Genomic DNA, 25134 nt, shown 5'->3' with positions numbered 1-25134 from the left:
CATATACTGTGAGAGGACAAGATTAGATCATCGACGAAATGCTCATTATGTGAGTTCTGGGTTTCGTGGTGTCCACAAGGGAGCTCTGACCAGGAGACAATAAGTGGCTCCTGAGAAAGCCAGTCTCTCCTTCAAGGCTCTGAATTGCTCACTTGTGGACATGACAGTACAAGAAAGGTACCCCTCACAAGACTTCTATTTCCTTCTTCATACAGTGTCTGTGTGCAATAGAGGGAATTCACAGGCTCGGTCTTTTAATCCCTTTCAACTTTGATAACAATACCAAACCTGACCCTGAGACCCTTCTACCTTCTCATCCTCTCAAGGTGTTTGAGAAATCACCTAACTTTATGATTGAAATTAATGTTTTCATTCAGTTGCAAAGGCTTGAGCGCAATCCACATGCTAGCAGAGTGAGCAGAAGCCCCTTCCACTCCTTCGGCCAGGTAATAGGCTTTTTCCCTTTTTTTTTTTCATTATCCCTTTAATGCAGAGCAGGGCTACTGATTACAAAGAGGCAGTTTGACTCCAGCAATAGGTCTTCTTCACTAATCCTCACTGTCATGGAAATTCCAGCTGCTACAAGAATAAGAGGCTCAATCCATATTTGCCAGCTCTAATATGAAATCTGTCAGAGCCCAAATTAATGAGTTCCAAATTCCTTACATCACGATAACAGGTTAAGACTGGTCAATTAATTACATAAATCCTTCCCGATTCATTGTGCGTTTGCAGCCCAGATTGTGTCTTACATTACTCCATGACACAAGGCCTTTTGGCTCCTGTTGTTCCGCAGAAAGGCCCCATTTAAGTGGAGGCTGCCTGCCACGGCAAAATGTTAAATGTCACACGTTAAATTTGCACTTTTCTGTAATTGCTTTTGTTAAAAAAATTAAATTAAACCACAGGGCTCCCAGTACACCACCATGCAGAGGGCTGGGGGTAGACTGAACGGATGCCAAGGCAGGCCAGCACCTAGCTTTTACCTCTAACGGTTCACAATCTCCTCTGGACCAGGTGTCCAGCAGCAGGGGAACCCAGAACGTTCATATTCGTGAAAATAAACCAAGTTTGCCCAAGATGTGTGGAAGCAAAAATATATATTTAGAAGATTCTTTTCTTTATGAAAGGATTAAAATAGGATTCTTTACATAGCCGGTTTCCCTTTTGTCTACCAGTAAAAGTATTCGATACATAAAACACTGTTGATCTAATCACCTCTTCAGGAAACCATATCGTACAAAAGTGTGTAGGTTCTTCTTGAGCAGTCTTTGCCTTCAAAAAGAATGTTACTGACGGCTTAGCTATTTGACTTGTAACTGGTACACATCTACCCAAAAGAAATAATTGAGGACTAAGATCTCAAAGGACTTCAAGAATCATCCAGGTCAAACCTTCGCCTTTTTAAAACATCAAAATGTGCTTGGAATCACAGCTTGTTAGAATGAGACCTGGAACTGTCGACTTCCAGATTCCTAGGGTGGTCTCTCTTCACCCCACTACATTTCCTTGTGGCGTGGGCTTGTATACCCAGGTGCCCCACATCGAATGGAACCAGTTCCCCGTTGTGTTTCCTGCATCATCTTACTGCGGCCTGGGGGCTCTGCAAACACAGGAGCGAGCAGAAGACGCTCCTAAGCAGAGTGGAATCTTTGTTAGGCGCAGGGTCTTTCCACCCGGGACCCCTACCACCACCCCCGCCTCGCAGACAACTAGCCAGACCCGAGGCGGCGCGTTCCGCGGCTGGATACTGCAGCCGCCGCGCTGGCCCGGCAGCGCCCCCCTCCGTCCTCCGGCCGCTTTGCACTCGGAATGCCACGGGCCGCGCGCTTCTTTTTTCCATGGCAAAGAACACAGCTCCACCTCTGAGCCTGCAGCATAGTGCGGTGGGGGACTTGTCTCTCCCCGCCCGCCCCCCTACCCCCAAACACACACATTAAACCCTGACCCAGGGTCGTTTCTGGACACAGGGGCACACGCTTCTACCCCAGCGGCCCAGTCCCGCCGCCAAGGCGACTGTCCCCTCTTTCTCCAAACAGGAGGAGGCGGGTTAAGGCGACGGCGCGTCCGCTGGGCAGGTTTTAGGGTCGTGGGGAGACTAGAGGGAAAAGGCGTTAGCTAATCTGTGCCGGGCGTGCGCAGATGAAACATTTGGAACGCGTGGGTTGCGCCCCGGCCGCGCCGCAACCCCGGGGCGGTGGCGGGTCCCCGCAGGCCTTAGCCACACCCAGGCTCTGGCGGCGGGGCCGAGGTCCGCCGCGCCGCGCGTATCTGCATAACAAAGCCTCGGGTCCAGCCCTGGGCTGCAGAATCCCGCCGCCGCCTCCCCCGGCTCCGGCGCGACCAGCCCGGACCCGCCATCCCGCAAACCTCCCCGCGCGCTCACAGACCCAGCGGGGCCCCTAGGGACGGCTGAACCCGGAGGCCCGGGGGCCATCGGTATTCAAGGCTCTCTCCCACACCAAACCCACCCCCAAGGCCCATCTGCATTCTAATTTTTTATTAGCACTTTTCCAGCAGCCGGAGTTGTCATGTTAACACCGGGCAGGGGCCGCGCGGGGCGCACGTCTGAGGCAGGTGGGGCAGGCGAGAGGGCGCGCAGGTCCGCGCCGTAAATCGCTGTCTTTCTGCGGTTGTTGTTCCCACTCGCCATCCACCGCCCCCCTCCACCCGGGTTGGGTTTTTTTTTTCCTTTCTTTCCGCCGCGCAGTTGCTATGGGTTACCAGGGCGGTTGCCATGGGTTACCGGACCGAGGCCGGCTGGCTCGCTACCTGCCACCCAGTCCCCGCCGCCGCCGGCGGAGCTGCCCGGGCGGGAGGAGGCGGGAGCGCGCGTGTGCGGGACGCGGCGCGGGGAGTGTGCGCGAGCCGCCGGGGCGCCGCAGCCAACGGGCGGCCGAGGGGCAGCCGCGGGAGCCGCACCGCCCGCGGGGTGGGGGGCAAAGCTATAAAGAAGGCCCAGAGGTAAGAAACTAGCAAAAACACAACCACAAGTTATGCCCGTGCTGTGCCTCTAGCAGCAAAGACAAGCGGTGCGGGGCTTGGGATGAATTCTCGTCGGGGGAGAAAGGGTATTTTCCTCTTTAGCATAAGCTATTTGCATATAGGGTCTTTAGACCAGAGCTTACATTCAGCAGAAAATTGTAGCTTAATTTTTTTTTCTCTTTTACTGTATTATCTTTTGGAAAGAAGTCTTTGGAATTTTGGAGGAGAAAAGGGTCATTAACTACCAGAGTTTGCGCCGCTAAAATAAATTAGTGTCCAATGCACTGTTCATAACAATGATGTAGAAAAGTTTCCAGCAAGAGTGAAGACCAATTGTGCCTGACTTAAAGCGACAATGGTGACTCGTTTGTGAGATGCATATGACAAAGAATAGAGCCAAGATCCTTTGTAAATACTTCAAATTTTAAAGAAATTGTTGCTTATTTACATCCTAAAATTTTTGAACTCCACTCTATTAAAATGTATTAATTTCTTATGACCTTTACTTGCAAAGAAAATTATCCATGCTTTGACTGTCAAATTGCAATAACTAATTTCAGACAGCATTTTGTATTTGAAAATGTGTTTATATATAATAAAGAAAAGGTCTGTATTCCAAACAAAAGCAGAAAATTGTATTGAAATAAATTGAAATTGTTTCCTCCACTGAAAAGATGCTGCTTTGTATTCACAGGGTACCAACTAAGTAATTTAAATATTAAGAAGAAAACTATTTAGAAACAGAATAAGCTTTTGTTATTTTTGTCTTAAAGTTATAGAGGCCTTTTGTCAAAAAGGGTCTTCCTTTACAGCTGAAATACCGAAAACCTTATTTGTACCACAGTAGCTCAATAATAATGAATCCTTAAGGCACCAAAAAAACAGAGTTCAAAACAACATTCAATTTACTGTTGGATATAACAGTTATTGTAGCTAGGCTAATGAATTTAAGTTCTGAACAGCCATAAAAGAAATGTTATTTTTTTACCTTAATATAGTAAGGTTATTGCATATCACTTGTTTGTATGTGATTATTCAATAAAATGTGAACTAGGTTTGAAAAGCTCCTGCAAGATATTTAATATCTTAAGGGACGTAACTATTTAAACACTTCTGTTTTTCCTTAGTAACTTTAAAACTTGAAATTTTAACTAGAATTTAAATCACTTCCAAGTGAGACTTTAAAAGAAACCCTAAGTAACAGGTTGTTGACTTTCATTGTTGACACCTTTGGGTTATATATAAAACCAGTTCTCAAACAAAACACATAAACTGGCTTTAGAGGTGAACCGTTTACCCTTTCAGAATTAGCCCCAGAAATACAGTTTTGTTGTATGTAAATCATGAAGCATCCAGGATTAGAATTCTTTAAATTTGTTACATTAAAAATAGTTTTAAGTCAACATCTATTCTATTTGGTTACTTAAGTAATTTTCTTTTCCTAAAGAAAGCTTTATAAAAATATGCCAGAGAAAAATAAGAGACTTGAACAAATCAAGAAAGCCATCGAAGGCTGAAGTTCATCTAAATATCTCAGCTGCAGGAAATCAGTTTTAAGAAGCCAGCGCTTAGATATAAAAACAGCCAAACCCAGGCTAAACGCCTCAAACGTGGACAACTATAGTGAATACTGAACCAAATTTTACTAAAGTTTTCCATTAAAAATTACTGATCATTCAAGAACATGCTGAATTTAGGTCTAAATCAGAAGAAATACATTCTCTTATATAAAATAAATGACCCAACAAACTAAAGTTGATTTTTTCATATTTAATGTGAAACGATGATCTCGTGAAGTTTACATCCCACAGTATTAGGCATTACTTGATACCAATTTTGATGGCTATGTTACATCACTTACAAATAATATGACACTCAGTGACACAATATATGCTATTCAAAACTGCTGTAAAACAGAAATAATGTGAATTCAAATACATATTGCCGAGGAGTTGGGGATGGCTCTTAAATGACTGGATGGCATACTTTACATGTAAGCAAGACCAAAAGAAATTGCTAAATCTTTTTTTTTCCTGCATTAAAATAATGAGTCTTAGATGATAAAGTAACAGGACCCAAGATACATTAAATCAAAATTTTACAAAAGTTCAATGACCAACCAAAAACAAGAAGGGAAAATGAAGGAAATCATTCTTATTCTAAATTTAACTTTTTTCTGTTGGTTCTCAGTTACAAGCATTTCGAGGACTTACAATAACTTTTAAATTACTAGTTAAAATAAAATGAGGTGAGGTAACAATTATAGCAACAAGTTATCCCAGTTATGTAAAAATACCTTCCTGTTAGTTTCAGAGAGATTTTGTATCATTCAACAAGGAAGAAACTTCGATAATTATCTCAAGAAAATGCTGCCTCATCTGAAATTTGAAGTTCAATGTAGTTTATCAAAGCATTGTATTTTTGGGCCACTGAAAAAAACAGATATTTTATTAAATTATGCCAATCCTCAGGCAGATGCCTAAAAAGAAAGGGCTTTTTAAAAATGAATATTTAATTCTGAAATTAGCAAGTTGATATCCTTTTCTAAATTATGGGAACATTTACTGGTCAAATTTATTAATTTGTATAAGATCCTACTTCTAACTCAGAGATAAGTAACAAGTAACCACCATGACACCGAAAGTTACCTAGTGATAAGAAATTGCACGTTTAGTCAGAAAATAAATCATTAACCTGTAATTCTAATTACACAAAGATAATGAAAACAAATGATTTGTTTCCAGAAACCATGTGTTAAAGCTGATTTTGGATGATGAAAATGTATTTCTGAATCTATATATTGCAAGTATAAGCACAATTACTAACACTATTTCTTTTTTCCTAAGATGTAAACATTATTTTAACAAGTCTCTATGCATAAGATACATTTTCCATCTAAGTGTGCAATAGAATACTGGAAATGTTAAACACTCTTGAAATATTGCAAACACCCAAAAGCAAAGTGTCTTCCCAGTGCAGGGGAGGTACCCACAAAACACCAGCCGCATGTCTGAAAGAGGCAGAATGGTCCACGCTGTCAATATTCACAGTGGTTAAGATCATACATGCTGTGTTTACGGGAACACTGCCCATTGATACGAGAAGGAATGCTCTATCTGGATTTTAAATGCTACCTATTTACCTCTCTTTTAAAATTCAATAAAACCCAACTAGGTTTTTTAAACAGATAAATCATGTCATTTGAGGGCAGGCTCTAGCTTTACCACTAATGGTTGCCTATAAAGGAGAGTATTGCATTCACAGGCTTTTAGCTTTTTACAGAAGCTTAGCCAAAATAAGACAACATAAAAATACCACTAATACACAACCAAACATCTTTAAGAATTTAAATACCTAATATCATGACAGTGAGCTTTAGGTAAGAATATATTATTAGCGAGCTTTCTTCTCTATGACTGGACATAATTGGCTATTCCTAAGATGGTAACATTAGAATTATTTTTCAGGATTCCTGCGGAGCTGGGCTCATTTTACATCCATGTGAACTGCTGTCATCACTACTGTGTCCAAACCCAGAGGATGAACTGGAAAAGAAGAGAGGGGAAAATAATAAAAAGAGGAAATTGGTTTTCACAACACACTCAAAGCCTGAGTAACAGAGGAGAACTTTAATTATCTCCAGTCACAAAGAGAGACAGGAAATTTGGACTTTTAATTAGCCATTTGGAGTGCAGTTGGATATTTTTTTAGCTAGATAATTTAAACGCGAATAATTCAAGTCTGACTAAATGAAAGTCACATAATCAGAATGCAGATAATTGAATTTCTACTGCATTCATTAATTCAGTGTGGAGGTGTGTGTGAAGACTACTCTGATGAGCTGTCACAGCTCAATAAAATCTCAGTCAATTAATTTTTTCATTATCTTAGTATTACATCAACAAAAAAGTGAAGTGTGTGTGTATATCTATACACACGCATATGTGCACTTTGTGTTATATAAATACTTATACGTTAAATCAAAATGCAAGGAAATACCTTTCAGAATCATAATCTATATCATTTTCTTTTTTTCCTTCTTCATCTTCTTCAGGGAAACGTCTGTTCATCAAGGCAAACTTGTGAATTGCTTCTTCTACAGAATACTTAGTCTGCCCAGAAACGCACGCCTCGATGTCTTCCGAATTCAGATGGCTCTGCAAGAAGAGGTGAAGCCTGCTATCTGAGAGCAAAAGTGCGTTCTGGAGGACCCTAGGTGAAAGAAAAAGGAGAAATCATCGGTGAACAGGGATGAGCAATTATAGGGTAGGAGAGAGGAAAACATTAGAAATGTGTCACCCAAGTAATTTCTCCACTATAGCAAACTTTGCATCTGTTATGGACTCTGCTTATTAAAGAGATGAAAGCATATGTTAACTTTTATTCAATTATTTGGAAATTTAGGTGAGTAAAAATATGAAGCTAATAGTTAAGAACATCTGTTAAAAGAATAACCTCAAGGACATTTCTTCAATTTAACCATCTGTTATGACCATGTGGATTAATTATGGAAATATTTTGCTTATATAGTCATAGAAATTTATTCTACTTAAAAAAAATTTACTGCCAACCAGCATGTCAATTCTGTGATCTTTATTGGCTAGGCTGTCATGAAACATCAAAACTTTCAACTGCTATTAAAAATTATATTAAAAAGTCAATACATTTCTCAGCATGTTTTACATTTTAAAACTTTACAAGTATGCTTATTATATACACATTTACAAGGGCTCAGTTGAGAGGTGGCTTTTTTTGAATACCTAAGATTGACTAGAAATTTCTCCAAAATCTTCAGCTGTGCTGTGTATCTACATTGTTAAAATGAACCACCAAATAAAATTGCTCCCAGCCAATTTTACCATATGTAATTAAAGTATAATAATTTTGTGATAAGTATACACTAGCTTTCCCACATGAAAGATCAAAGTTTACAAAGAGAGTACAGATTTCAACTATTCATGAGAACCCCATGAAGGGTTCAAATCTCCCCCGGAGCAAAGTCTACACATGATCAAATTCGTGTTGCCAGTGAATGTGTTTTTTTGGAAACGCACGTCTGAGAACAGGAAATTAAGTCAAAGTACACCCTTATATTTAAATAAAAACTTTTATCTTTTTAGCAAAGATTTTGATGTTTGATCATTTAATCTCTTTTAATAGTTCAATAATGATATAACACAAGACACTAAGACCAGACGTAGGGGACAAAACTAAAGTGAAACACTAAAACCCCAGTACGATTTTGCCCAACATGGGATTTTTCCTGTAGAGGTCTATAAAAAATAGATTATGTATTTCAGACTAAATGAACTTTATCTTATATTCTGCATTTTTAAACAAGTAATTAGAAAAGTAAGTCTCTTTTGGCCATTCGTATCAGTGTACTTAAAATCCAAGGTGATTAGAATATTTCCTTTTTCTTCAAAATAGAATTATTTCTTCAAGAAGGCAAACATCTAAAAGTACACAGCATCAAAACCAAAATTTAGCCATCCTCTTGGCTTACAAAGGTAGTCTGAGTAAGGATTCTTTACCAGCCTACAAAAAGGAAAAATAAAACCTTTGTGCTTTTTAAAAGGCAAAATTTCAACCACAGCCGCTAAACCTCTCCCCTCCTTCCTTGTCCACTGCCCCAGGCTCTCTCTGAAGATGACCACGTCACATGATAAGGATTAATTTACCAAGCACAAGTGGTAAAGTAGTAAATCCCTTTTACTACTCTTCGAGATTTATTTTCTACATTTACAAATGTTTACCACTCTTGTTTTAAATACTTCAAATCAGGAGAAGATTTATATGACAACGACCCATTAATATTAGCTTGCATTTGCTGTGAAGTTTGAACAGAGTGTTTCCTGTGTCCTTCTGTCAGGGGTTTCCTGCCAGCCATGGTACAAGTAACTGTTTATGGGATTATACTTACTGCTTTGTTTCTGTTGGAAATGTGTTTTATTTTCTTTATAAAATAATGGGTAATCTTTAAAATTGATTTTAGATGGTTCGAGGCATTACACCACAAAAGTAATGAGCACTAATGCCAATGATATTGGACACAAATTCATTTTAGCTTTATTTCATGTCTAAAGCAATTCGACTGGGCCTTGAACTGCTCACGCGCTGTTATTAACTCGCTAGTAACCTAACACATGGGGACAGCAAACAAAAGTGATCAGAGTCCAGGTTGATCGGGACCTCAAGGCTACTGTCCTTTTTCTTGAGCTATAATTCAATTTCCAATTTTACTGTACATTAGACTCATTATTTCCCAGTCTTGTCTTTTCTGCTCAATACTGCCATCTGGAGGACACACAGGTGAAAGGCGAGAGGGAGCTCAACACTTCCAGCTCAGAATTCTGAAGTAGGCAAAAGATGTGGCTGGGGAGGGAGCATCTGCACACACACACAGGCCCAGAGTTCAAAAACAGCACATCTCTAAGCAGTTTTGAATTCCTTGTGCCTTGATAAATTTATGCCACTGTGCTCCATGGGTATGAGTTTTAAATAAGCAAAAATAATTTTTTAAAAATATTTATGATTTTTATTTTCAGTCAGAGATTTCATTCCAAAACTAAAACCACAAAATTTTTAGAGTGTCTTCCCATCTGGTTTGGTGAGCATAACTAGTTCATTTAAAGTAGTACCTGGTTTACTATATATCAGAGCGTGTTGCGACCGCCATCAACATAATAGGAAATTCTATTTTTACCTTAGTCATATTTGTGCCACATTTTCCACAAACAAATCAAATAGCAGAAAATCAACTTCAAAGTTAATATGAAGAGTACTTTGTAAAACAGTCTATAAAATGTCATTTTTATAAGCTTCCTTAAAAATAAATGTATGCAATTTTCAAGCTTTTATATAAGGAACAAAAAATAGCCTCTAGAATTTTAAAGGAATTTCTGAGAAGATATTTACAACATGAGTCAAAAGTTATTCCTTTCCCCATAACAACTTCAAACCAAACAAAGCTACAGCTGTTTTCGCTTGAATGGGATGCAGTTGACACTCTGGTTCTCCTCAATGTGATTTTATTAGCTGCCTTATATATTGGTTCAGTTAGGAACAATATATAGCTGTGCAAAACCATTTCATCCTTACTAAGAACGCCTGGGTCTCCTGAACCCAATGTAATAGCATATAGACACATCTGCATAGCATGTGGAACGTTAGCAGTTTGATGTAGGAAAAAAAAAATTAATTCAGCCTAATTACCTCTTACCACGAGAAAAAAAGAAAACCTACAAATCTTCACTGAAGACATTCATGATCTGTGCTGTGGTGCCCTCTATTGAACACAAAGACACAAACATTGTGTGTGTGTGTGTGTGTGTCTGTATAAAACCAGCTGTAGTGTTTCCACAGTATCCTTTTGTAAAAACTATAATATTCTTTAAATTTCTAAGAAATACAAAACTGTAATACAAAAGTCTACCTTGTAAGGGAAATGTAGATATATTAATGGGATGAATTCCGTAAAGAAGGAAGGCTGGCTGCTGTTGGTGACATCGGTCCAGTGTAAAAAATTAGCAGGAATGCCATTTTCACAGTCGAAGACTTACCAACAGAGTTTATCATTTTAGTCTATAACTTTCTTTTTCCATCACTAATTACAGAAGTGACTCACTATTTATAATTAGCCAGGGGTAAAATCCAAAAAAGAGACTATAGCCAAGATTGAGGGAAAAATCTCACAATCACACTGATCAAATTTAGCTAGCATTTAAGAGTTTCGCTAATTATAAACTTGCCAGTTCCTGGGATTAATATAGTGTCTCCACCTTTCCTATGATTTCCTCTCTATAAATTTGAGATGATACCCATCTCCTAATACTGTTGTAGGTATTGAGATAAAACATGTAAAAATCTAAACATATAGTAAGTGTTCAGTAAATGGCATAAATTATTATTATTTGGCACCTAGTCAAAGAAACAACTTTCTAATCCCTCTATGAAGACTGGCCTGGATGTGTACTTTGCTATTTAATATGTGTTATTTCACAAATGACCTTAAAATGGAAGAAAACATATTATATTTATATTCTATATACCCACACAGGCACAGAGACAGCAGCATTTTGGTTTCAGAGGGTTTGAACATATATAGTGCTCTTGGTTCATAACTTCAAAACTTACATAAAAACCGTATTTTTAAAATACTTGCTAACAATCTACAACGCAAGCATATTTCACATTTTAATGCTGCGGTGTCTTCCCTTTCAGGTTCCTAAAGTGCTCTACAGACAAACAAGAGACAGGCTATGATGGTGGCCCTACTTAATGGGTAACCAACGGGGCCTCAGAGGACGTCAGGCTGGGGTCAGGACACAGTGCCGAGATGGCCAAGTTGCATGTGGCATCCAGTTTCCCAAAGCGGGCTTGGGCTGGGGAGACACCAGGGGCAAAGTCACGGAAGGCTGCTACTTCTGCACAAACTGGACAAAGAACAGGAGAGCTATGCATCAGAATGTGAGGGACTCAGAAAGGAAGGTGGGGACGGTCAGGAGGGGCCACAGCATTCAGGTCACTTAGGTCAGACCTGAACCCAATGGTAGGATATTGGACTCCTTGCTTCTGTCTAGTTCAGACCACACAGAAACACTAGATTTCATTTTTAATGTGAAACTCATCAACTTGGAGACTAATGTTCACATCCCATAGTGAAACAAGTAACATCCCAAGAGAACTTGGTGTCTGTTCTATGATTTGAGGCCTGGATGAAAATCCAGAGGCAATTTTAATTATTCTAGCCATGCCAATAGGTAGATAGTGCCTCCCCACTAGAATGGAAGCTTCAAGAGGGGAAGGATTTGTGTCCATTTTGCGCAGTCCTGCATCCCCAGTACCCAGCCTGGCCCAAAGCAGCCACTTAATAAATGGGTTTTCAGAGCCTTTTCTGGTGCATTATCTGAACAACACAACAACCCAGTGAGGTCAGCAATGCCTGTGTTACATTATCTCACTCTTTACAGCAAACCAAGGCTCAAAGGAATTAAGTGACTTTTCCAAGGTATAGCTGGAAAAAAAGCAGGAGCCAACATTCATGGGAGACCTGGAACCCAGCTCCTCGAACTCCTGATCCAGACACATTCCACTATGACATCTGCATCAAATTCAACCACCAAACAGCCAAACAACACAGTGTGCAAAAATAACCAAGTGCAAGCACAACCCCACTGCAGCCAAATGGCGCTCACTCAGTCATTAATTTGTTATATCAACTGCAGGAGAGGAGGTCGTGTTCAAAACAATGAAGTGATTCCTGTCCCAAACACATGCCCTCACGTAACTAGCAACGTAAATACAAAAACACGTGCCGTCCTTTGACCTGAAATAAGGAGACTTTCCACAGAAGACAAGCCGCTCCCCAGTGCTGACAGGGACTGCGGGATCGGCTGTTCCTGTCCAGGCCTCACGGGCGATGGCCAGTCTGCAGCTTCCCTGAGCAGCATCTGGAGCGACAGGCCACTCTGCAAACTTGTTCTGCAGGGACCACATCTTAAGGGAGAGGCCATCAGCCACCTGGGTCTCATAGAGACAACAATTAAAATCCCTTTCCCTTTGGGAAAAAACTTGACCAGTTCTTTGTTCTGTCCCGCCTGTGATTTAGGCAAAAGAATACCACTGTACGTTTTCTAGGACTTGGCTCGGTTCATCGGTTCTTCTGGTCTCTTGTCATTTTTATTCCTCTGGCTTCTTTAGCTTTCCCAGCCCTCCCTCAATTTATAGTCTTGGATGTTTCTATATGCCTCCATGACCCTTTCAAAGGAAAGGCACTATATCAATCTAACAGAAATAAATATTAATATTCATGTGCATACTTAATACCCAAACCCTTTATGAGTGAGCCATCTGGGGCGAAGGCAGTATATTACTGCAGGCCAACTCTAAGGTGCCAGGTAGTGGACTCAGAAGGAGATTACTTCAGGTCGTGAAGCCAGCAGAAAAAGAAAGAGAGCTTAGGAGACACGGCCCTGCCACTTACTAGTAGTCATATGACTCTAAAAAACTGGAAGTTAGGAAAATTAGCTCAAAGCTATTGCATGTCTAAGCATATTAAAATAATAATGGCCAATACTTAGATGGCACACATTATGCGCCAGACTGTTGTGAGTGCTTTACGCTCGTTACCTCGTTTCATCCTCTCAACAACGTTCTAAGTAGGTACTATTATTAACCTGATTTTCTAGATGAGAAGACAGGCACAGAGGGGGTAAAAGACTTGCCCAAGCCCCCAGCTAAGATCTGAACCCAGGAAGGCTGGCCTCAGAGTCTGTGTGCAAAGCAACGTGCTGTCTCATGGGACGGATATTCCCGCTTTCCAGAGTGGAGAAAGGAAATGAGAGTAGTGTGAATTCAAGTCGCTTTCACTGCAGTGCCCACCATCACCAAGTAAGCCAGAACTAATAACCCCCTGAGACTGTTCACACACCAGTAAATACCCCCTTATAAACATTCTCTCCAAAGAGTAGACTTAAACTATTCATTTAGAGGAGCCAGAAGGGTATTAGCAGCCCAGCGTAGAGCTGACTCTGCTCTGTCAATCCTAAATGTTGTAAATAAAGACAGTTTTTAAGAAGCTCTTTGTTAATAAAGCACATTTGTTTCCTGGGAAATTTTACTTTTGTCAGCTAAACTCCCAAATAATTTGGCTCTGTTTTACAGCTTAAGGGGCCATATATTTATTATCTGATTCAATTAGTTCGTTGTTTCCTTTCTAAATTTGGTACCGAATACGCAGCATATGATGTGAGCCACAAGATGGCGCTCTAATCTAGGAAATGAACTTCTACTGAGGCCGGCTCTCAGCGGATTAGAGCCTTTCAGAAATAGTACTGTTCTCCCCCACATCATCATAGGACACCCAACTCCTGCAGAGTGCTTTTCCACATCCCCTGTGGCCACAAGAGTTTCTGCACACTTACTTTCTGAGGAAATCTTCCAAACCCTGACGACGCTGATCTACATGCTGGCGATTGTTCATGTTGAAAAATAAATTTTTAGATGGAAGTTCTGGCAGTTGTCTTAGGAGAAAGGGAAAAAAAAAAAATTTTAATCATCACATCAAGGTGGATCAAGGTGGTTCAGTTAGAGAAATCCCTCAAAGTGAAAGCAAATTATGAATGATAATTATCATCCAACTATTATATAATGATATATGTATTATATATATTATATAGTAAGGGTATGAGAAAATCAATTAATTTAAAGAAAACCCCATTTTAAACATTTTTGTGGCCTTTCACGATCAATACTCATGAAAGTTGGTGGAATTCAAGTGATAAATATTGAATTCAGATGCAGTAGCCACAAAACTAACTAAAGCTATATATTGCAATCAAGAAGAAAGTCTATAAAATCCTTCATGTTTTATATATCTTAATGCATATCAAATTGTTAAGTATTGAATATAATAATACAGACTCTTCAATATACTCTTTAAATCACTTACACCAGCAATGCATTACTTTGGAGTCTCTGCCTTAGCCACACAAATTCTCTATATCTTCTGCGTACACAGGATGTTTTCATTGTAAAACACATGCTATTGGTCTGTTTAGAGAAAAAGAAACATATAAGCCTCACTTAAGGAAAAATGCTTTTCTCATATCTATAACTCACTATATGCCCCCAATATTCATTCTAAATACGATTTTAAAAAAACAAAAATACATTTGCATTATGCTTGACTCAAATCTCGTACATAACCCACCAATATAACAGCCCTGAAGACAGCTGGCATGACAAAAATGAAGAGTGTTGTCCTGGGACAAGGCATGACCCAGCCACTCCCCGAGTCCTGAAGTAGCCTTCTGCTCACCTATTAGCGCTGCTTTCAAAGACAAATCATAAAAATTAAACAAGTCCCGAATGGGGCTGGCCCCGTGGCCGAGTGGTTAAGTTCGCGTGCTCCGCTGCAGGCGGCCCAGTGTTTCGTTAGTTCGAATCCTGGGCGCGGACATGGCACTGCTCATCAAACCACGCTGAGGCAGCGTCCCACATGCCACAACTAGAAGGACCCACAACGAAGAATACACAACTATGTACCGGGGGCTTTGGGGAGAAAAAGGAAAAAATAAAATCTTTAAAAAAAAAAAAAAAATTAAACAAGTCCCGAAGCACAAATGACCAATAAGAACTCAGGGTCATCTACTGCATTCTAACACCCTCTATCCATCCATGTAGCTGGAGAAGCCCTTGGGGATTAGACACACCTTCTTGTGGCCCTTGACATGACATCACAGAAGCCGTCACGTCCCTGATGTGGCCATCATTACAGATCACGCAAATGACCAGGAATCCTGAAATCACTTTTAAACAAGAGAAGAGCCTCCCCCTCCTCTACTAGACATTCGAGGCAGAGTAATCCAAGTTACAGAGAGGCGTGCAGTGCACGGGGACAAGCATCCGCACGGGGGACCCAAATCCTAGTCCTGGCTCTGGTATAGAGCTAGTCACTTAAACTCCAGTTTCCTGAATAGTAAAACAGGGATGAAATAGTAGGTATCTTTTTCACAGCGTGGTTGTGAGGAGTGATAATAAGCACTTGGCAAATATTATCTATTGATATTCCTAGTTACTCGATGTTGGTTTCCTTCCAGCTACCCTACGGCAGACTTGGAAAAAGCCACCAAGAGAGGCTCCATCCTAAGTAAAATGGCAAGGCTCCTCCTTTGGGTAAACACAGCTGGTAAATCTGTGTGTTTCTCCTTTGGGTAAAACAAGAGACCTGCAAATATTTGTCTACTGGCTTTGTAAGAAGATCTCTATTCTCTGTATTCATTTCAAAGTTCTATTTCATGATCTTTACATTGTCAACGAGAAATTTTTTTTGCCCCTCAAATTTATATTATTTCAAAATTGTTATTATTCCACCACTTAATAAGCACCTAGCAATTGTTTGCCTTGGGAAATGTAAGTGATTATGTGCATGAGTTCTTAGACTGTTCCCATGAAATGTATGGCACAGTTCCTGGTATTCTCGAACTTTATAAAGTTCAGAAAACCTCAGGATGCAGAGAGGTTAAGCGACTTGCCCCCAAAGTAGCTATTGGTCTAAATCCCGTCGTCTTTGACAACATGGCAGCAAAATGTGGTGGGGACGGAGACTGTGGCACAGTAACATTCTGCGTGTGGATTTCAAAGCACACGAGGGCCTCAGTCTAATGTGATCCCTGGGGACTAAGACAGCAGGCCGTTGACACCAGAACTGGTGCCCTAACGAGGCTTGGGCGGGTATCCTCAGGCTCTCTCCCCAGAGAGTAGCAGGCTGCTGCAGGGACTCCTGCTGCCTCAGGTACACGAGGTCAATTTCAACTCCCTTTCATTTCTCTGTTCAGAATCACTGTGGATGTCAATAACGGGAGATCCATCTGGTACATACACCAGACACAGGTCTATCCAGAAGTCCTTCATTTGCAGGATAAGTTCAGGCGAGTACATACGATCGACTACCCACCTCTGTAGTCCACTAGCTTAAAATTCCAAGTAAATGCTAAGATTTAGAGTCAATTGATAGCATTTCCCTTGAGGTTAATTTAAGCGGGTTAAACACCAGCTTCTCTACCTGAGAAGCTCTATGGGTATAGCATCGAAGCGAGTCAAACCCTGCAGTTACTCCATCCACTCCTAATCGTACAACAGGTGGAAGCCTCTTCAGAATTAGACTACCCAGAGATCACTAATTTATTAAGCTCCTCTAAATCTATTTGCTTGTTTCTGCTATCTACCAAGCCAAGATTAATTCACTGTCAATTTATTAGCATTTCAGAGAAACGCCAGAACACTACCAAATAGTACTTGTGGAACCATCATTTCTGGCTCGAGATGGACATTTCTGAATTCACATCATGTTATTTATGTAGCCGAGAAAACCTGATGCTTTCATTAACTCCCTGAGGATAATTAAATTTCATGCCTACCATAAAGTGTGTGATAAGGACGCACAAATTTTTTAGAGGAAGTTAAAAGGCAACTAAAGAATTCCATTTCAAATGCTTAGTCTTACATACTCACGTTATAACTTCCCACACAGAATGCATTGTCTGGTGTGACTTTAGGAGTAAAAACCAAAATAAAACCAAAATGCAAGGCATATCCTAGCAAGGGCCTTCAATACAATCATCAAAAAAGCAGTTCTGAGTTTTTACTTTATTTTCTAAGTTGGGGAGCCTTGAAAGAAAAAAGGAAAAAAAGGAGGAAAAAATTAAAAGTTTTGGCTGGTGATTGGGTGTCTAATATACCAATTTAGCTATTTCCACGGGAAGATTAAAGGTGGCTAAATTTTACTTCACTTGTGCTACGTAGTCATCGATAAAATCTGAGCCTGTTTCTATGCTCCCAAGAGAACTCTGGACTAAATCAGATGAGAAAAGTGACTATCTTCATGATCAGGGGCCAATCAACTATAACCTGCGGGCCACATCCGGCCCACCTCTTGTCTTTGCAAATAACATTTTACTGGAACAAAATTACACTCATTCATTTATGTGTTGTTTACGGCTGCTCTCATCCTACAACAGCAGAATTGAGTAGTTTCAAGAGAGACTCCACAAAGCCCACAGAGCTGAAGACATTGACCACCTGGCCCTTCACAGAAAAAGTTTGCTGACCCTTTTCAAGATGATCTTAGAAGATCACACACCATACGACGTTGTTCAAGAGATTATGATAGAGTATTACTTCCAAATAAAGTACATCATTCCTAGTTACTTATGCTAATTACTCAGAATCTAGACAAAGGCAAAACAATTGCACATATTCATTTCCTGCTTTCTTATTCTATAAATAAAACATTACACGTCTCTCTTCCAGAGAACTCTATATCCTCTCAAGACTTAAGATTTACCAGGCAATATGTTATCCAGAAATATGTTATAACCGATCACAAAGAAATACTGTTAATGAGCTATAAATACTCCTTAACTGTGAATTTTAGATGTATTCACATCTTCATACATGAAGGCAATAAATATTAAAATATTAATATTAACAAAGGTGCAATAAGGAATTCAAATAAGTAATTTTTCAGTTTCAGGAACCAGCTTACTACTTCATTTAAGATACAAGGATTAGTTGTAATCATTCGAATTCAGTTCTTCAAATTAGGAAAAGTTTTACAAATTTCAGTTTTAAGTAAATCACAGTGTCCCATCAAATGTATGCTACCTAAATATTATTATGATTTCTACGGACTACTGACTGCATACTTACATGAATACATATCTCATAGTCAATATAAGAATGCCAGAAGTCCTCCTTCTGAATCCTAGGATCTCGGACCCAGACACTTACAAATTCCTGTGAGGGCATCACAAGAAAAGAAATGTGTTTCAGAATTGCAAGAAGGGCTGGAGAGAGCTGAGAGAAATGACTGTACTAGAACAAAACTGAAATGAGCTTTAACCAGTCTGGTTGTGATGCTTTAAAAAACAAGAAGTAAAGTTAATGAATCATGTACCATAGGAAGTTCAAGAAACACTTTTGCCACAGTGGAATTTCTTAAATAACGCAAAAACAAGCTGGGTACACTCTTAGATAGGTTTACAAGCTACATGAAGACAATAAGAAAGGATACACTAAAACTGAGTTTTGATTTTTAATTATGAAAAATAGGCTCACATTTTTCTCAAATTTTAAAAACAGTCCTTTCTTATTTTCTTCATCTCTCTAAATTAAAAGTAGAGACTCTGCCTGATAAATCACCTTCTAGAACACAAATAAGAAAGAGTAACAAAGATCACGTGAAAAACAAGCGATGAGAGTTGAAAATGATTTTGTGTATGCACCCAGCTTCATAAGAATAAGCAGTAATAACTTATTAATAGAAGGATGAACACCTTTCACACAACACTTTTTCTACTTTTAAAACATACTTCTCACACAGGACATCATTTCATCTTCATAGGAACCTCATGTTACAGGTAAAAGAGATGTTAAAAAAATACATAGTCGATAATTCTGTTCCTTTTTAAAGATAACAATAATAGGGAATCCAGGGTAAAATTTAAAACACAATACTTTCAGAGAAGTGCTCTTTACTAAATAAGCTTAGTTTAAAAATCTGAAAACAGGTATAACAAAAAAGTATTATGTTTGGCATGATAAACTTTAAAGTATAATTTATTCACTTGGTGATTATAAATGTACTAATTGAATTTCATTTTAAATACATTAACTTTTTGGTTAGAAAAAGAGGGCTTGGGGCTTCAAGGCTGAAGCTGGAGGCATCATTACTGCTTTGCTGTGGCCCCTCTGAGAGGCAGGCTGTCGATGCTCTAGAGCAGAAGGGGAAGTGAGATTGTGGGGTTTTCTGGACAGAGCACCTCCATTCTGTTATGCAGATAATAAAATGAGAATTTTCAGTATAGAGGATTTCTAACAAGGAGAAAAAATGGTCCACGTTCCCTGAAAAGAACTTTGCCACCTATCCCGTCTGACCTTCTACGACAGGACACACGGTTCTTACGTTGGAGACCTCTGCCCCACTGCCGCCCTCGGCACGCACACATTAGGAGTTCATGTTCCACAGAGTCTTAGTTTAAAATCTTTTCATTAGGTATTTTTTAAGTTATTTAGCAGACAATAAAAACAAGAAAAAAAAAAGAGCAATGCTCTAAACGTTTCGCCCATGATTTCTGAAAGTGCGTTCTAAATTGTAAGAGGGACTATAGAAACAAGGGTTAGAGCAAAGTATCTGGAACAGCCCCTCATCACCAGTACCGTGACGGGGTTAGGGATAAAGCAGACCCCGCCCAGAGATGGAAACCGAAACAAAACGCAGGCATCGTGCCTTAGTCTGTACACGTGTCTCCTGTTAGAGAGAGACAGAGACAGAGACAGAGAGAGAGAGAGAGAGAGAGAGAGAGAGAGAGAGAGAGAGAGAGAGAGAGAGAGAGAGAGAGTGTGTGTGTGTGTGTGAAACTCATTTTCCTGGAGTGCTTTTGATACACCCACAGTTCTTAGAAGGAATGAATCAATCATCAGTGAATCAATGAACAGAAGGACAAACGGGTTCGGAATAGAAGAGGAGACCAGAGTCCAGAGTAGACCACGTCTCCCTCCAAATCCGCCCCCACACTCACGGCTGCGTTCTTACTTTCACGGGCCCTGGGTACTTTTACCTTCATGGGCCTTTTCCTTCACAAAAAAATACTAAAAATCATACTTTATGAATGCACTGGTGTAAAGATGGATATATTAATATTATACATTAAAACCTTTTCTTTGACCTAAAAGTTCATTTTATTTTTCCAATTTTAAAAGAAATTAAAACACTTTCATGGGCCCCTAAAAGGAGTGGTGGGCCCTGGGCACCGTGCCTAATGGAGAAGCAAGGCAGACTGTTGGCTACAGCTGACAAGGTTCTCCTGCCCACCCACCCTTAAGCCAGAAGGGTGCTAGTCATCGGGTCACATGTAAGCCACACTCCCTCACAAGGTGCTGGCAGCTCCACTTTTCCACCGGAGACACAGAAGTTCTTCAATACACTAAGGGAAATTAAATATTTCCAATAGCTTAATGTTCCATATTAACAGAAGACACGCACCTGTTACTGAAATAATGGGCCTTTCCACAGATTAAAGAAAAACAAAAAGACAAGGAAACACATTTGTCAATTTGCTACAAACTGGTGATTAATAAAAAAAGACTTCTGAACTAAAACTATAAAGTACCACAGTGTCACATACCCTCTGATCACTCAACATACCATGAATCGATGAGGGTAGCAATAACAAATAGTTCTGAAAATAATCAGGGCTTTGCCTTCCTGTTTTGTTTGTGATTGCCCAACTGTTAACCTACACGCTTTCAGTAACATGTCCCTTTTCATGGAAAGAGCACTGAAATCATGGTCACAAGAACACGGGTAAATTCTGGCGCACCTACTTCCTAAATTATGAACTTATTCACTGAGCCTCTCTTTCCACATCTGGAAAATGGGAATAACATCTGCCCACTCTATCTCAGCCGTTTGTTGGGAGGATCAAATTAGAAAATTCTCGTGAAAGCAGTGGGAAATTTTTAAGTGCTACATGAATGTAAAGTATTATTACATAGAAAGGAAAACACTTTTAACCCAAAGCACTAAAGTCTACCAACAGACATTGGTAATAAGCAATTAAAAACAGCTAAACCAACTGTATATCTTTTTTTAAGTACAAATTATTAATTTAGGAACCCAGGAGCAAACACTCTAACACTGTAATTTTTCAGCAAAAGGCAGAGTGACCTAAAGATGTCACGGTACTTGCTCAGAGCAAGCCCTTCATAATATTTGTAAAAGGACAATGACAAATTACAGTAAAGAATCTTTTCATCTCAGTGGGTTGGAATTCTCAGACTCTACCATTATTATTACTCATTAAGTCTAATCTTTACATAGGGAAGGGTATGTAGAATATATACTTTTTTTTTTTTTTTTTTTGCTGAGAAAGACTGGCGCTGAGTGAACATGCACTTCCAGTCTTCCTCTTTTTGTGTGTGAGCCCCCGCTGCAGCATGCCACTGACAGATGAGTGGCGTAGGTCCACTCTGGGGGAACCGAACCTGGGGAGCCAAAGTGGAGCATGCCAAACTTAACCACTAGGCCACCAGGGCTGGCCCTGAATACATATTCCAAAACCATGCTGGAAAAAAAAAGTCTTCTAAGAACACAGCAATGCATTTTAAATGCACACTTGAAATTAACTATGGTGCTAAGACTCCAAATCTTTTTTCAATCCTGAAAATCTTTAACTTGATTGGAGTGCTAAATATCACTATTTTGTGGATGGCGATCTTTCTTCCTTCTCGTTCTCTTAAACATTGCTGTGGCCCTGAGAGCCAACCAGGCTGCTGTTCTTCACACCCTGTTGCAATTCCAGGGTTACCACATGCAAACACATGGTTTCAAGCGCCCAGAAGGAGCTGATGATTCCATCTCCACCCCAGTTCAGCCATCTCTCCACAGATCCAGCCTCTTGCCTAGACAGCTCCACTTGGAAGTCCCACGAGCACACAGAGCCATATCCTTCCCACATCACGCTGCTCCCCATCTCATCCCCCAAACCCAGCCAGAGAGCCAGTTCCTCCAGACTTCTCTCTTTGACTTACCTCCCAAATCCGCACTGACCACGTCCTGCAGATCTACCCTCCTTTGAACCACCCACAACTCTACTCCCTCTGCTACGGCTTTGCTTCAAGGACCACTTACCCAACAATAATGCAAGGGCTGTTAATTGATCTCTGGGCCTGTATCCAATTCACCCCCCACATGAAGACAAGAATGGCTCCAAAGAACACATCAGATGATGTACTTTCCTGCTGAAAATCCTTCAAAACCTGCCCCACAACTTTCAAGATCAAGTTCAAACTCCTTAGCTAGCACAGTATAGCCTTTCATGATTTTCACTCTACTTATCTCCAAAGGCTAAGCTTAGGTCCCCACGCACACCATGCCATTTCACACCTCCATGCCTCTCTGCCTGGACTGCTGTCCCCACCCCACTTTCTGCTTTTCTCCTCATCGTCGTCGTCGTCGTCGTCGTCGTCGTCGTCTTTCTTTTATTTTTTGCTACCTCCAATTCGTTTTTGAAAATGCAACTCTGTCTCTAGAAATCCTTCTGGAATCCCTCTGGAAATCCTCCGATTCACCCAGTCTGATTAATTTGAGCCTCTTCTATGCCCCTGATGCCTCTGGGCAGACCCTGGGCATGGTCCCCACCCACCATGCCTTACTGTACTGTAATTACCTGCAGGCCTCCTCCACCAGATGCCAAGCTCCTTTAGGGTGGCTCAGGCTGTCTTCTATGACCTGAGTGCCTGGCACATCCAAGGCATTCCATCAATATCACTTAATGAATAAATGAATGCCTGCAGGAACGCACGAACCGCTCTCAGGAAAAAAGAGATCAAACTTCGATTGAAATAAAAACCTCATCCACTTAGGTTCTTAGATGCCATGAATTAACGGTAAGTTATTTAGCAGCTGGTCTAAAGTTTATCTTAATTGAACAAATCCCTTCCTCTAAGGGTGTGCTAATCAACAGCATACGGCTATGAGAGCCATGTTTAAGATCGATGAGAACAAACAATTTTCAACACCCTAAAGAACTCCGGAAGCACCTATTTACGTAGAAATAATTGAAAATCATTCTGATAGCTTCAATAACTTGGGTCCCCTAAGACTTATACCAGACAACAATTTGTTTGCCTAGTTGAAGTTAAAATATGTACTTGAAAGTAATAAAAGTACATTTAAAATATTCTACAGTTCAGATGGGCCTCCCCTCCCCCACCCTGCAATTAGTAGGAATTAGTGAAGTTTCACCACACTTCCAGCCACAAACAGCACACACAGGAAGCCAAGGTTCACCTATAATCTCTTAATTAGACGCATCCCTCATGATGCTGCCCACCATCCTTCAAAGGAATGTTGACAGCCTGTCAGCCACAGCGGACAGCTCCGAGTTCCATACCTAGGATCATATGGATTTCCTATGAAAATTGCTTCAGCAACAGCAGTTAGTCAATTTAATAACCTTATTAAACACTTTAATGACTTCTAGGGCCTAATGACTATATCTAGTATGAAGGAAGAAGCCAGGCAGAGTAGAATTAAAAATTTAAACTAACTGAGCCCTACTGTTCTCCACGTGAAAACAGGCTGCTGATGAGAGACAGACTGCTAGACTCTGAAAATTTAATTCCTGTGTTTTCTTATAATAATCAGTCTTTGATTTCAATGTACCCTGTTTTCCTCCCCACTCCCACGCTGGGTTCACCCTTAATCCATTTATCCATCCACCTCATCTGTTCTTCCTTAGCCCTGATATGAGATAAAATTAACAATACAAATAACTGTATTGCACAGGGCAATGACACGTGCCAGGCACTGTGATATGTGTTTTACATGTTTTCTTTTAATCTTTACAACAATCCTAAGAGGTCAGTAATATTATCATCCCATTTTACGGATACGAAAAATAAGACTTCTAAAGCTTAAGCAACTGACCCAAAGACAAATGGCCACTAGGCTGAGCTAGGTTTCAAACTCAGGTACCCCTTGCTCCAAAGCCGTGCTCTCAAATATGTTCTATATAGCGGTTCTTTTAGCAATAATAAATCTCAGGTAATTTCCAATTTCACTGTAACTGCATTACTTTGGAGGGGAAAAAATTATCTTCTTTGCTATTAGCTAAAATATCAGTTCAAACAACATGCTCTTCTGAAACTCTGTCCCACTAGCCTCTCAAAGCCTTTGTATTTCATTTTTATATTTCTGGCATCAGGCACATAGTAAGTGCTCATGAAATGTTTGAGAATTAATTAACCAATTGATTACAAATAAGATTCAAAAATGAAAGACATAGAGGTTCTATATGCTGAAAATTACAAGATGCTATTGAAAGAAATATACTTCTCTGTCTACGTCTTATATGTCTATACTGTGTTCATGTATTAGAAGACTCCACATAGTAAAGAGAGAAATTCTCCCCGAACTGATTTATAGGTTTAATAAATTTCCAGTGAAAGTCCCAGAAAGGTTTTTTGAAGACATAGATGAGCTTATTCTAAAATTCACATGGAAAAGGAAAGATCCTAGGATAGCCAAAACAATTTTGAAAAAGAACAAAGTGGGAGGAATCCCTCTTCCTGACGTTAAGGCTTACCATACAGCTACAGTAATCCAGAAAGTGTGGGACTGGCAGAGGTGCACAGGTCAACGCAACAGAAAACCCAGAAACAGACCTACACAAACGTGCCCAACTGATTTCTAACAAAGGGGTAAAAACAACTCCGTGGAGGAGGGATAGCCTTTTCAACAAGTGATTCCAGAGCAACTAGACATCCACAGGCCAAAAGATGAACCTCAACCTAAACTTGCACCTTATACAAAAACTAACTCAAAATGGATCATAGAGTTAAACGTAAACATAAAACCATAAAACGTTTAGAAAAAAATATAGGAGAAAATCTTTGGGACCTAGGACCAGGTGCACAGGTCTCAGACTTGATACCAAAAGGACAATCCCACAGAAGGAAACAGTGATAAACTGCACCTCGCTAAAACTAAAAACCTGTGCTCCGCAAAAGGCTCTGTGAAGAAGTTGAAAAGACAAATTACCGACTGGAAGAAAATATTTGCTGATCACTCACCCTTCCAAG

The 25134-nt window shown here is 40.1% G+C and overlaps 1 protein-coding gene and 1 long non-coding RNA gene across 10 annotated transcripts in view; one reads left to right on the top strand and one right to left on the bottom strand.

Moving 5' to 3' along the window:
* Positions 1-4740: 4740 nt before the first annotated feature.
* The window catches only part of SNX10 (sorting nexin 10), a 76241-nt gene continuing 55847 nt past the window's right edge, over positions 4741-25134 (bottom strand). For 5 of the 9 annotated variants that reach the window (XM_001916378.5, XM_023639408.2, XM_023639410.2 and 2 more), the window contains exons 3-7: positions 18199-18285; positions 14438-14538; positions 13911-14009; positions 6985-7197; positions 4741-6530 (exon numbers count right to left, since the gene is read on the bottom strand). In XM_001916378.5, coding sequence (XP_001916413.1) covers positions 6449-6530; positions 6985-7197; positions 13911-14009; positions 14438-14538; positions 18199-18285 — 582 coding nt within the window. In that variant the 3' untranslated portion in view covers positions 4741-6448. The remainder of the gene's footprint in view (positions 6531-6984; positions 7198-13910; positions 14010-14437; positions 14539-18198; positions 18286-25134) is intronic. The other 4 variants (XM_014739080.3, XM_005609265.4, XM_005609266.4 and 1 more) reach the window with 1 other exon arrangement.
* Positions 6453-7646, top strand: LOC138923905 (uncharacterized). Its single transcript, XR_011438222.1, has 2 exons — positions 6453-6800; positions 7040-7646. It is a non-coding gene; the product is annotated as an uncharacterized lncRNA (long non-coding RNA).

The sequence above is a fragment of the Equus caballus genome, chromosome 4 (assembly GCF_041296265.1).
Source record: "Equus caballus isolate H_3958 breed thoroughbred chromosome 4, TB-T2T, whole genome shotgun sequence".
In the NCBI taxonomy this organism is placed as follows: Eukaryota; Metazoa; Chordata; class Mammalia; order Perissodactyla; family Equidae; genus Equus; species Equus caballus.
Note: the sequence above shows the minus strand (reverse complement) of the source record. Positions and strands in the feature narration are given on the sequence as shown.